A 13,500-nucleotide genomic window follows, 5' to 3' on the forward strand; every position below is an offset into this window, starting at 1 on the left:
CGTCATTCTGGACAAAACCTCTCCTGTTGTTATTTTCCATACAGCTCTTAAAGGCACACGTGTTTTGCTAGATGTACCAAAGAGCACAGAGGGATTAGTAGCAAATTGCATCCTGCCATCTTAAGGTGTATTAATGCAGTTTGATGCCACTCTGACTTGCATTGTTCAATGCAATCAGACCATGGCAGTTGTAGCTTTACAAGGTCTTTAGCTTTCTCTTCCAAATAGTACTGGTGTCTCACCAAACTCAAACCCCCAAATTCCAAAGCATTGAACCATGGCAATTAAAGTGATGGCAAACTGCATGAATTCTGCAATGTAGAGCCAGTTTTAGAAAAAAGCAAAAATTTTAACTTGTGCTAATATTGTGTCTTTTTTTTTTTTTTTGCATGCCTGTCCAGCTGAGGGTATGGATTTATCCAGAAGGCACGAGAAATCCAGAGGATACCTTGCTTCCCTTCAAGCGGGGAGCCTTTCACCTGGCTCTGAAGACTCAGGTAAATTTATTTATTTATTTATTTATTTAGTTATTTACTATATTTCTATACTGTCCCTCTCAGCCCGTAGGTGACTCGTGGTAGTTTACAGTTGGTGCCAGGACCATAAAATACAATTTCAATACAATAAAAACAATCAGATAATAAAACCATAACCATAACATAACCGTAAATTCCTGAGTTATAAATTATAATTATAATTTTAAAGCAGTTTTTGAGAAGAGAAAGGGATTGTGTCAACGGATTTAACATTTTGGGAGCAGCACTCGAAACGTTTTAGGAGCAGTTATTCAAAAACTAAAAAGATTTCAATCTGGATCTACACTGCAACGCAATCCAGATTTGCAAAGCAGATAATCCACATTATCAGGTTTGAACTGGATAATATGACGCCCCTTCTACACTGCCATATAATCCAGATTATCTGGTTTTAACTGGATTATGAGACAACACTGATAAAATCCAATTTAAAGCAGATAATCTTTGATATGGCAGCGTAGATGGTGCCTGAGAGAGTGTATCTTGCCAAATGTCACCCCGGCTCCTTCTACATGGCCATATAAAATCCAGATGATCTGCTTTGAACTGGATTATATAGCAGTGTAGACTCAGATAATCCAATTCAAAGCAGATAATGTGGATTTTCTACTTGATAATCTGGTTTATATGGCAGTGTAGAAGAGGTCCCAGTGCCTTTCCATGGCTAAGGAAGGATTTGGATCCAGAGTCGTAGTCTCTCAAATGGCAATACTATTGGGCTGTCTCTTAATATCTATTAGAGGAGTTCCAAACAGATCAATATCTAAAATGGTATAATCGTTTAAATAATAAAAAATAGCAAGATACGTGTGTAATCGTTTAGAAAGGCTTGTTAACATATTTATTATGATATATATGGTTTTAAGGACAAGTTATCACCTATACAAAGTTTAATGCCAGAACCTCTTTGGATAAATACTAGATGCCAGGATAATGGTTGACAATGCTTCTGAAATGTTCCATAATATAGCAGCTTCCTAACAAATTAAAAACCCTGGTCTATTATTATTATTATTATTATTATTATTATTATTATTATTATTATTAGAAACACAGTAAGATGAGTCCACAGCAGACACTCTGCTGGCTATTGAATTGGATCACACGTCGGACACTTCCCAAGTGTCTAGGACTGTGTGATGTATCGGCGAATAAAGCGTGCAGATCCCAGTAAGGTGGCCTTCTGCAGCTGGCAGATGGTAATTTTGTCAGCGCCGATTGTGTTTAAATGCAGGCCAAGGTCTTTAGGCACTGCACCCAGTGTGCCGATCACTACTGGGACAACCTTTACTGGCTTGTAACAGAGTCTTTGCAGTTCAGTCTTTAAATCCTCATATCGTATCATCTTTTCCAGTTGTTTCTCCTCAATTCTGCTGTTGCCTGGGATTGTGACATCAATTATCCATACTTTAGGTTCTTGTGGGTTTTTTCGGGCTATAGGGCCATGTTCTAGAGGCATTTCTCCTGACGTTTCGCCTGCATCTATGGCAAGCATCCTCAGAGGTAGTGAGGTCTGTTGGAATTAGGACAATGGGTTTATATATCTGTGGAATGGCTGGGGTGGGGCAAAGAGCTCTTCTCTGCTGGAGCTAGGCGTTAATGTTTCAACTGACCACCTTCATTAGAACATGGCCCTATAGCTCGAAAAAACCCACAAGAACCTAGTGATTCCAGCCATGAAAGCCTTCGACAATACATTATCCATACTTTGTTTTTTAACACGATTGTGAGATCAGGAGATTATTATTATTATAGCTCACTTTATCGCTCCCGAAACAGACTTAAAGCAGCTAGAATGTTTCAGACATTTTTTTCAAAGACTACCACTTCATAGAAATGGGATGTGAAAAGGAATAGTCAAAAGCCTTTTCTTCATATCTCCATGTCTCTTAAATGAAACAACTTTTTTGCTGTCATCGCACAGGTCCCCATTGTCCCCATTGTGACCTCCTCTCAGCAATGCTACTACAGCTACAAAGATAAGAAGTTAAAGCCAGGTGAGTCTGAATATCAGGAGAAACCATGATGTTGATGGTTGATGAGAAACCATGTTGTTGTTGTTGTTGTTGTTGCTATGTGCCTTCCAGTCATTTCTGACTTATGGCAACCCTAAGGCAATTCTATAATGGGGTTTTCTTGGCAAGGTTTCTTTACTTCCAACTAAAGTTATAGAGGATTGCAAATTTAATCTTCTGCTCTCACAGCTTAGGTCCTCAGAGTTAAAGAGTTAGTGTGAAGAGTAGATGTATCCTAAAAAGGATGTTTCTGGTTCACATAAATCTGCAAGTATAATGTATGTATACTTTTTTTTTTCCGTGTCAAAAGCATTGCATAAAAAGCAATGCTTTTGGGTGGGAAAGATTAGCCGTTAAAAAGAAACCTTGCCCAGGGGATGCCCGTCTGTATTTATTCAGTCTTCAAGGAGGCTCTTTTCATGTACCCCATGTATACAGTGTCCCCCATGTATACAGTGTTATCCACTGAGGTTTGGTTCCAGAGCCCCTCTTGGATACCAAAACGATGCTCAGGTCCCATTATATACAATGACATAATAAAATATTGTGCCTTATATAACATATAAGGTACACCATTTTACTATGTATGAGTATTTATATTGGGTGGAAAATATATTCTGAATAACACTCTATATAGTATTCTAAGATGTTCAGTTTATTATTCTAAACATAGTCAATATCTTCCAAAGATCCTCAAATATTTTATTTTTCCTAGCATGAATATAAGAAAGTCATTTCATCATTACTTTCTTACTTAGGCGATCCCTCGTAGCTCGAGGAGGATGATGCTCCAAGTGAAGTGTCTTGGCAGTGGGTCCGTAGGTGGCTATAGAGCCCTATTCTTGATCCACATGTTTTCCTGCAGTGAGGATATTGGTTTCCAAGTGTTGGCTTGACGCGCTTTCCTCTAAGCACGTTTCTCCCTTTCGCCCTCCATTTGTGCCTCTTCGAATTCTGCAGCACTGCTGGACCTCCAGTTAGAGCACTCAAGGGCCAGGGCTTCCCAGTTCTTAGTGTCTATGCCACAGTTTCTAAGATTAGCTTTAAGTCCATCTTTAGATATATTTTCCTGTTCACCAACATTCTGTTTTCTGTTCTTGAGTTGGGAGATTGAGATCTGGCATTCGGACAATGTGGCTGGTACAGTAGAGTTGATGGCATAGGTTCAGTGCTGGTGGTCTTTGCTTCTTCCAGCATGCTGACATTTGTCCACCTGTCTTCCCAAAAGATTTGCAGGATTTTTCAGAGGCAACGCTGATGGAATTGTTCCAGGAGTTGAGTGTGATGTAATAACAGGTTTGGGAGGACAATGGCTTTATAAACAAGCACCTTGGTCTCCCTTCGGGTGTTCTGGTCCTCAAACACTCTGTGCTTCATTTGGAAAAATGCTGTACTTGCAGAGCTCAGGCAGTGTTGTATTTCAGTGTCAATATTGACTTTTGTGGAGAGTTGGCTGCCAAGGTAGCGGAAATGGTCAACATTTTCTAATGTTACATCATAAGGCACACTGACTATTTATTTATTTTATTTAGAGCTTTTATAACCCGGTCTTCTCAACCTCCGAAGAGGGACTCAGGCCGGCTAACAGCAGAAAATTCATACACAAACAGAGTAAACATAATAGCATCATAATACATTAATACAAATTACATTAAAATACAGATCATACAATATCATACAATTACAAAAGCCAGTTCGTCAGAGTAAAATCACAAATTCATCACCATCCGCCAGTGTGGGACTACATATCCCAAATGGCAGGTGAATCAGTTCTGCAGTGGCTAAACAACACACAAAGTTTATTTGGATTGAGGTGGACAACCTTAAAATAGTATTGAACTGGGTTATCCAAAACCGCAGGTAACTCCAAATTTCCCCTGAGAACCTGGAGCAAACCCATATAAATAGTTACATCAGTTTTGAGATAGAAGTGATTGCAACTGTTTACACATGGAGCATAGTATTATTATTATTATTATTATTATTATTATTATTATTTAAAACTTTCATATCCCAATCTTCTCAACCTCTGTAGAGGGACTTAGACCGGCTTACAGCAAGGATTCAATGCTAATAGTACAATCTAAAAACATCATATAATAACGAGTTAAAATACATATCGATTAAAATTACAAATAAGCCAAATCGCCAAGATAAAATCATGTCCAACTTAGTCCGTATGTGTGGTTGATAACTTTGTTCTGTAGCCGGTTTCAACCATTACTCTGGGAATGCTTCCCAGAGTAATGGGAATTTTTTCCAATGTCCTTCAAAAGAAATGCAAAACACATTTCTGTAATTCCATCTGCAGTGGTGTGTGTTTTAAAGTGTCCTTGAAGAAGCATTCAAAGAGATAGCCCTGTTCATTTGTTTGGACATAAAAGAGGAAAGGGGTGGGGGAGGAGGAATGTAGCAGCATCTTTGAGACTGATTTATTTTAGCATGAGCTTTCCTGCATTTCAGTCCATTTATTCAGCTGCACTGACAGAGTACTATAATAAATCACCTGTGTTTAAGCAGTTACACAATTCTGAGGGTGGGATCAGAATATAATGGGATACAGAATGATGCAGATTGGACACTGGCCATTAACCTTCCCAGAGCTGTATGAGTTACAGTCCGTCAAGTCGGCAGGCCAGTTAGTTTTGAAGTATGAAGGCAATACATTCTGCTTGCCAGGAAGCCAGCTCCCTTGAAGCAGGAGGATTTTCCGAAGAGAGTCCTTTTGTTACAGGTGAATGGTGATGAAACCTATATATTAATAAATGTAGTTGCCAAGAAACCATCATCTCTACTAAATTGCCCTCAAAAGTGTGCTTAGATGTCTCGTCTCACTTGTTGGACCAATAAAAATTATTTTTGTGCTGCATTCCTTCTTTTTTCCCTTTCTAGAAATAAACAAAGCACAGAAGGAGATATGATTGCTGCACATATAAAATTAACATGACAGGAAAGAGGGCAAGCTATAGCCTTCCTACTGACATCAGTGTGTCAGCCCATTGGACTGCATTTCATTTACCCATGTCCGATTAAGTACATTCTTTCTAAGCATTTCCTAGGTCTACCAGTATGGTTCAACTTCCGCTGGAAGTTGTTCATTCAATAGGATTTGCTATTACCCATGGTCTTGTCTTGGAACATATCACTTGCAGAGGCTGGGGTCATACAGTACTTCGCCTGGCTCGAGAGCAGTACGTGTGAAAAAGATCTTGGAGACAACAAATTAAACATGAGCCAACAATGTGATGTGGCGGCAAAGAAAGCCAATGGGATTTTGGCCTGCATCAATAGAAGCATAGTGTCTAGATCTAGGAAAGTAATGCTACCCCTCTATTCCGCTTTGGTTAGACCACACCTGGAATATTGTGTCCAATTCTGGACACAATATTCAAGAGAGATATTGACAAGCTGGAATGTGTCCAGAGGAGGGCGACTAAAATGATCAAGGGTCTGGAAAACAAGCCCTATGAGGAGCGGCTTAAGGAGCTGGGCATGTTTAGCCTGAAGAAAAGAAGGCTGAGAGGAGATATGATAGCCATGTATAAATATGTGAGAGGAAGTCACAGGGAGGAGGGAGCAAGCTTGTTTTCTGCTTCCCTGGAGACTAGGACGCAATGGAACAATGGCTTCAAACTACAAGAAAGGAGGTTTCATCTGAACATGAGGAAGAACTTCCTGACTGAGAGCTGTTCAGTAGTGGAACTCTCTGCCCCGGAGTGTGGTGGAGGCTCCTCCTTTGGAAGCTTTTAAACAGAGGCTGGATGGCCATCTGTCAAGAGGTGATTTGAATGCAATATTCCTGCTTCTTGGCAGGGGGTTGGACTGGATGGCCTATGAGGTCTCTTCCAACTCTTTGATTCTTTGATTCTATGATTCAAGTAAAGACAAAACATATGGAAGAGAACTGAGATACAGATTAATCTTCACTTGTTCCCAGTTATTATGTATTTTTTGTTAACTTTTTAAACTCCCGTGGCTCAATACTACAGAATCCTAGCATTTGTACTTTGATGAGTCACCAGCACTCTTTGTCAGAGAGAGTTAATGACCTTGTAAAGCTACAACTCTCACTATAACTTAGCATTAAACGTGGCATCAATACTGCATTTGTTCTACAGTGTAGATGCATCTTTGTTCCTGTGTTTCTTTGCAAAACTAGCATACTGTCAACATTCACGAATAACGTGATGCACACATTATGAAGGGAGCAAACTCCAAATTATTATTATTATTATTATTATTATTATTATCCATATTTATACCCCCCTTTCTCACCCCGGAGGGGATACAAGGCGGCCTTACAACAGGCATGCCATACGCACATATATCAAATAAACAATTACAATTAAAACCAAACAATTAAAACCAGAATTATTAAAATCATACCAACCAAAACATAATCCAGGGCATTCCATTTGTCAATCACATTTTTTCATAGTCACTTATTTCACTGCTCCAATTACTTGTCAAATCTTGGATCCAAAGCCATGTCTTAAGTGTTCCCCCCACCCCCAGTAAGGTCAGGAAAGAAGGGACTGATCTGATCTCATTGGGGAGGGAGTTCCATAGCCAAGGAGCCACCACTGAGAAAGTCCTGTCTCTCGTCCCCACCAATAGCATCTGTAAAGGAGGTGGGACTGAGAGAAGGGTCTCCAAAATGGTTCATAGAGGGAGATACATTCGGACAGGTAATCTGGACCAGAATAGTTTAGGGCTTTATAGGCTAAAGCCAGCACTTTGAATTGTGCTTGGTAGCAAATGGGCAGCCAGTGGAGCTGGTGTAAATAAATAATTATTGGTTGGTATCTTGTTTAGTCTTTATAAACAAGTGGTGCAGTGGGTTAAAGCACTGAGCTGCTGAACTTGCTGATCGAAAGGTCACAGGTTCGAATCCAGGGAGCAGCGTGAGATCTCGCTATTAGCTCCAGCTTCTGCCAACCTAGCAGTTCGAAAACATGCAAATGTGAGCAGATCAATAGGTACCCGCTCTGGTGGGAAGGTAACAGCGCTCCATAAAGTCATGCTGGCCACATGACCTTGGAGGTGTCTACGGACAACGCTGGCTCTTTGGCTTAGAAATGGAGATGAGCACCAACCCGCAGAGTTGGACATGACTGGACTTAATGTCAGGGGAAAACCTTTACTTTTACCCTTTAGTCTTTGAAAAAGGAAAAATTTTCAACCCTCAAATGAGAGCCATCCCTTATATTAGTTGACACCTGTCATTTTATAAGAGACAAGACTTCCAACTTTCTAATTAAGGACATCTGGCAATCGTAAGGGTGTGTAGTGTTTGTGTGTGTGTGCATAGGGAGGGAGTAAACCCCCTCCTCCCAGGTGTCCTAACAGGCTTGTGCATCCCCAAGCCTTTGGTAGTTGTCCACCTCTGATCTGGACATAAAGATTCGCCTGCCGTGTTTCTTTCTAGCCTGTTAAAAACCTGGCAGCTCTGCTGGAAAATAAAAGACTGGCAATCAGGATACATCCACTTAAAGCCGTAGGTTCAGTCCTTGGCACACAGGTTAAAAGGATCTCGGCTAGCCGTAGAAGAAAATATCACCTGATGTTATGTAACATTTCTGAGAGTTCAGCTCAAGCACGTACTTGTACGTTCCAATTTGTTAAGTGTTCCAACATTCACGTTTGCAGCAATGATACACCTCCGTTCCAACAGGGAGGTGGGAATGGTGCATTGCAGCTATTAAACATATAGTGTAAGAGAAATGCCGGTATGTCAGCACTGCCAACATATTCTCCACATATCCAGTATCCTTACTTCTAAACTAGATATGATGAGGACTAACTGCTGTGTGAGCAGTGGGTTGTTGTTGTTGTTTTTTAAGTGAATAGCAACCCTGGGAATTGGGTAAATAACTCAAGGGGGGAAACAGATTTAAGTCTTCACCTTTGCTGTTTTGATATATGATTTTCATCTTTTTTAGACTTAGGAGGATCTATTTTTAATCCCATTCTGATATATAGGGCTCACACTTCCATATTTATTTTAGCTGTTTTTATTCTTGCCCAGAATCATGTTCCTGAGGTGTACCACTTTGAGTAAGGCTGCAACAAGACAGTCAGAGGCAGAGCCATGTTTTCATTGATGGATCAAAGTGTGTGATTGTTAACCACCTTGACTCCCCTCAGGGCAGTCATGTAGCCCGGGGGGGGGGGGCTTGGGGGGCTTCAGCCCCCCCCCTCCCCCGAAATTCTCATGGTGGTTCGCGAAAAGGCCTTACTGGTACATTATTTAAACTGTTATATTTATTCATATCATGATCTGATCACCATGGGGGTACTGGGGTAATGATACAAAAGGTTTGCTAGGGTAGACCCTCTTTCACTCAGACTCAGCCCCCCCCCCCCGAAACAAACTCAGCGCCCCCCCCTTCCGAAACGAAATCCTGGCTACGGGCCTGCCTCAGGGAAAAAATGGTGTATAAATGTAGAACATAAAATAGATAAATAAATACACTTCAGTACCTGGGACATTTCAGAATTGATCCAGACCCTTTGAGTTGTTCTCATCCACCCAAAAATAGAGAGAACATACAGAGAAATGCTAAGCATGATTACTCCCATTCCCAGTGTATTCAATGTAACTTACGCTCAGGAAACTATATGCAAATGCAGCCTTAATCATGACTAATTGGGTCAGGGGACACCAAATATTTAGGGTAAAGGTAAAGGTTCCTCCTGACATTAAGTCCAGTTGTGTCCGACTCTGGGGGTTGGTGCTTACCTCCATTTCTAAGCCAAAGAGCCGGCGTTGTCCATAAACACCTCCAAGGTGATGTGGCCAGCATAGCTGCACGGAGTGCCGTTACCTTCCCGCTGGAGGGGTACTTATTGATCTACTCACATTTACATGTTTTTGAACTGCTAAGTTGGCAGAAGCTTGGGCTAACAGCGAGAGCTCACACCACTCCCCAGATTTGAACCGGCGACCTTTCAGTCACTCATGCTATGTACTGCAAGACTCAAAATCATCAGAATTTGGGGAAAAAATTACAGATTTGATCAGTAAAGAATTGGTTAAATAGGAAATGCTATAGCGTTATCAGAAAAGTTAACCTTTGTATCAAGATACAGAAGTGGGAATAGTCAATGTAACAAAGAAAATGTCATTTTTAAAGTATCAAATAAATAAATAAATAAATAAAATGAAGCACGCTGAGGACAAAGAAGGGAGTGGGAGGAAGCAAGAATAACCGGGACATTGTGGTGACAGAAGATTAATTAAGTCTGTTTCTGACAAATTAAGACAGTTGTAGAGTGTGACACACACAGAGGCACAACTATGCAAATAATGTTTTGTTCCATTAGTCTTGTAAGTTCCCAAATCCTAGTATTGTGACCAGGAATCACAATAACGCTAGAATAGGTAAGGAAGTTTCTATGCATTTAAAAATGTATAATTATATTACAATTTCACTCTCTCTCACTCACACACAAACACACTTTTCTTCACTCATACTCTGAGAGGTCCAGAGCTAGGAGCACCTTTTTGTTTTGTTTGGGATCAACCAAAATACCTAACACTGTGTTTATGGCATTTTAATTTGTTCCTGGTAAAGTTATTGCCAGCCTTATGTGTAGATTTTTACTTCCATCGCCTTTTCTGGTCTAAAACAGTTCTCTTGGCTTCTTTGGTGTCTCCTGAAATACACTCACATTCCAAACATTCTAGAACACACTCTTCAAGGGATAACCCATCATTTACCAATTAGTTCCCATAAAGTGGCACTCCCTTTAGTCACGGTGGATCATTAATAGGTCTTCTTCACAGACTAATTAAGGTTGCCCTGTTAATCTCAGAAATGTAGTATGCAATTGGAGAGTATCATGTAGGACAGGCCTGGCTTTTACAAACTGTGTATAAATTGGGTTGCTGTGAGGTTTTGGGGCTGTATGGCCATGTTGCAATGCACTCTATGTGGGGCTACCCTTGAAGACAGCCCGGAAATTACAACTTGTCCAACGGTCGGCAGCCAGATTAATAACTGGGACGACTTACAGGGAGCGGTCAACCACCCTGTTCAAGGAGTTCCATTGGCTGCCGTTCATTTTCCAGTCCCAAATCAAGGTACAGGTTCTTACCTATAAAGCTCTAAACGGTTTGGGACCCGCCTACCTTCATGATCGTATCTCTCTTCACGAACCAGCCCAAACTCTTCGATCTTCGGCGGAGACTCTCCTTTCGCCCTTGCCAGTTTCTCAGGCTCACCTTGTGGGTACGCTTTTCCTCTTTGGCCCCCCGACTCTGGAACTCATTGCCTGGAGAGATTAGGAAAGCCCCTATTTTAGAAACTCTGCTGTCACGCGCTGGGCCTGTGAAAGAATCTGTAGACAGGACATGTTTTCTGAATGCCCAACGGGACACCGGGGGTGCCTTGGCTGAGAGGTCTTTCGGATTTCCCCACACAAAGTTCTTTTAAAGACTTAGAAAGTTCAACAAAGTTTTTATTGTTGCTTAAATCTTCAATAAATCAAACAAATACTTCAAGGCTTTGAATCAACTTGTGGCTTGCTTAAATCTTGTCCACAAGGGACAGGCAACTTTCTTCATAAACTGTTTCTTCCTTCTACAAGGGAAATCCTTGACCCCTCCCTGGGCAATCTGACTTAAGCTCTGCTGGCATGGGCCCCTACACCCGGTCCAAATTGCTGCCGCGAGTGGTCCTTACCAAACAGAGTCCTTTAGTAGATTTCCAAGAGGAAAGAAGGCTTTCAATTCCCAGCCAAAGCTGGCTGTAAAACCGTGGAGCTGTATTTCTCCAGCAAAGAGCTGGCTGTAGAGTTGTGGAACTAAATTCCCCAACAAAGGCTATGCTGTAGTTATCTGTAGAGTTGTGGAACTGGATCCTCCCAGCAAAGCTGTAAAAGACTAAGCTTTCTATAGGTGGAACTGATTCACGTCCTGTCCAAAAGGCTTCTCTGTGTGAACTGAACTAGAGGTCCCCTTTTCCCCTCCTTAACCCAAAAAAAGGGGCAGAACTAAAGAACATAATGATAATTGATGGGTCATTGGCCCTATGCTTGCAAACCAAGGAAGCCACCTTATTGCAAAATGCATGGAACTTTGGGATACATGCAAACACTCAATAGAAAGGAAAAGAAGTTGGAGCTGCTGGTACAGTTGTACCAGCACAGAAACCTTCAAAAAGAATCTCAAGACCTGGCTCTGGCATTGCACTTTTGGAGAGTAGTCACATACTATTGCTCCCTCAACATTCTTGTCCTAGGAGTACACCCCCCCCCCCCCCGTCTCTCTATGAGTTCTCCCTTACAAATAATTCTGCTCCCTTATCTCACCCTGAGTTTTTAAATCATTTTATGTACATGCGGCCCGCTCACTGTCATTATGTTTGGTTTACTGCTTTTTTTCTTTATGTTTGTGTATATTGTTTATATGCTTATATGTTTTATACTTTAATGCTATGTTGTTTATTTTATTGCAATTTGTATCTTATTTTATTGTAATCTGTTGTTCGGGCTTGGCCTCATGTAAGCCACGAGACCCCGTTGTGGGAGATGGTGGCGGGGTATAAATAAAGATTATTATTATTATTATTATTATTATTATTATGTTTCAGAAGCATTCTTTCCTGATGTTTCACCCACAGCTATGGCAGGCATCCTCAGAGGTTGTGGGGTTACATACAGTCCGGAAAACTCACAGCAACCCAGTGTTTTCCGTCATGAAAGCCTTCAACAACATATTGTGCATAAATGAACCTTTCCTGGATTGGACTATGAAAAAGGAGTGTTATTCTTCAAATCTGGAGTGGAGAGAGAGAGAGAGAGAGAGAGAGAGAGAGAGAGATTGCACCCCCCCCCCCCCCGACATTTCAATGACCTACTTGAGAAGATCCCCCCCCCCCCCCAGTTTTATGATAGGGTTCTCAGGTATACAATTCTTGTAGTTAGTAGCCCGAAATTCATTCCAGAAACAGTTTTAGCTGAGGATGAGCTGCTCATACTATCATGCAAGTGACAATATTTTCATTCCCTTAGGGTTGTAAGGCATCATTCGTATTAGTACCAATAAAACTCCTCTAGATACGTTGTACTCAAATCAGGGTGCTCTGATTTGATCCTGGTACCCATGCAATTGGTCCTGGAAAGTTTCCATGAATGTTAAAAAAAATGTTCTGCAGGCCAGTATATGTATGATAACAAAGTGCTCATGCTGGTATGTAATAGCTATTAGTGATTGCACAACTGCTTTGGAATAGCATCTTTGTGTGATGTAATCCTTAGAAAGAATGAACAAAGGTATAGTTTTTTTAGCGCTACCTATATGCTTGGATCCAATCCGCTACACCTTTTCCCTCTTTGCTAAACTAATAATATTACAATATAATGGTATAGTACGATATAGTAATATATAATAGTGATATTGTGCTATGCTAATAATAATATAATATATTGTATGTATATATATCTTTTGTGGTGAGAAGGGTGGCATATAAATGCTATAAATAAACAAACAAACACTGCCACTTTCAAATTGTTTCATAGAATTAAGGTTTCATTATATCTCTTAATCCCCAACAGGAAACTGTACCATCCGGATTTTACCCAAGATAGAAACGCAAGGCCTTGGGCTAGAAGAAGCCCCAGCGCTGGCTGAGAGCACCCGCAAATTGATGCAGGAAACTTTCTATGAGATTTCTGAGGAGCTGCATGGTGAGAAGGAAAGGATTGAGTGAGTACCCTGTCGTCACGGAAGACACCAGAGGATTTTTCATCTTTCTCTCAAACCATCAGTTGATAAGAAGTGAACTGAATACAACGTGACTATCTCTTAGCCAAAATGGTTGGGACCAGAAAGTGTTTTGGATTTTGGATTGTTTTTATTTATTTTGGAACAGCTGTGTTTGCATATATGTACATGATGAGATATCTTGGAGACAAGACCCAAGTCTAAACACAAAATTCATGAA

At 40.8% G+C, this 13,500-nt stretch overlaps 1 protein-coding gene across 1 annotated transcript in view; it reads left to right on the forward strand.

The window, feature by feature from the left end:
• Positions 1-13,500, forward strand: part of LOC132779444 (1-acyl-sn-glycerol-3-phosphate acyltransferase alpha-like) — a 34,276-nt gene extending 20,776 nt beyond the window's left edge. Inside the window, exons 4-6 of the mRNA XM_060783140.2 lie at positions 402-497; positions 2,461-2,533; positions 13,112-13,500. Of these exons, the coding sequence (XP_060639123.2) occupies positions 402-497; positions 2,461-2,533; positions 13,112-13,266 (324 nt within the window). The 3' untranslated portion in view covers positions 13,267-13,500. The remainder of the gene's footprint in view (positions 1-401; positions 498-2,460; positions 2,534-13,111) is intronic.

The sequence above is a fragment of the Anolis sagrei genome, chromosome 6 (genome assembly GCF_037176765.1).
Source record: "Anolis sagrei isolate rAnoSag1 chromosome 6, rAnoSag1.mat, whole genome shotgun sequence".
Classification (NCBI taxonomy): Eukaryota; Metazoa; Chordata; class Lepidosauria; order Squamata; family Dactyloidae; genus Anolis; species Anolis sagrei.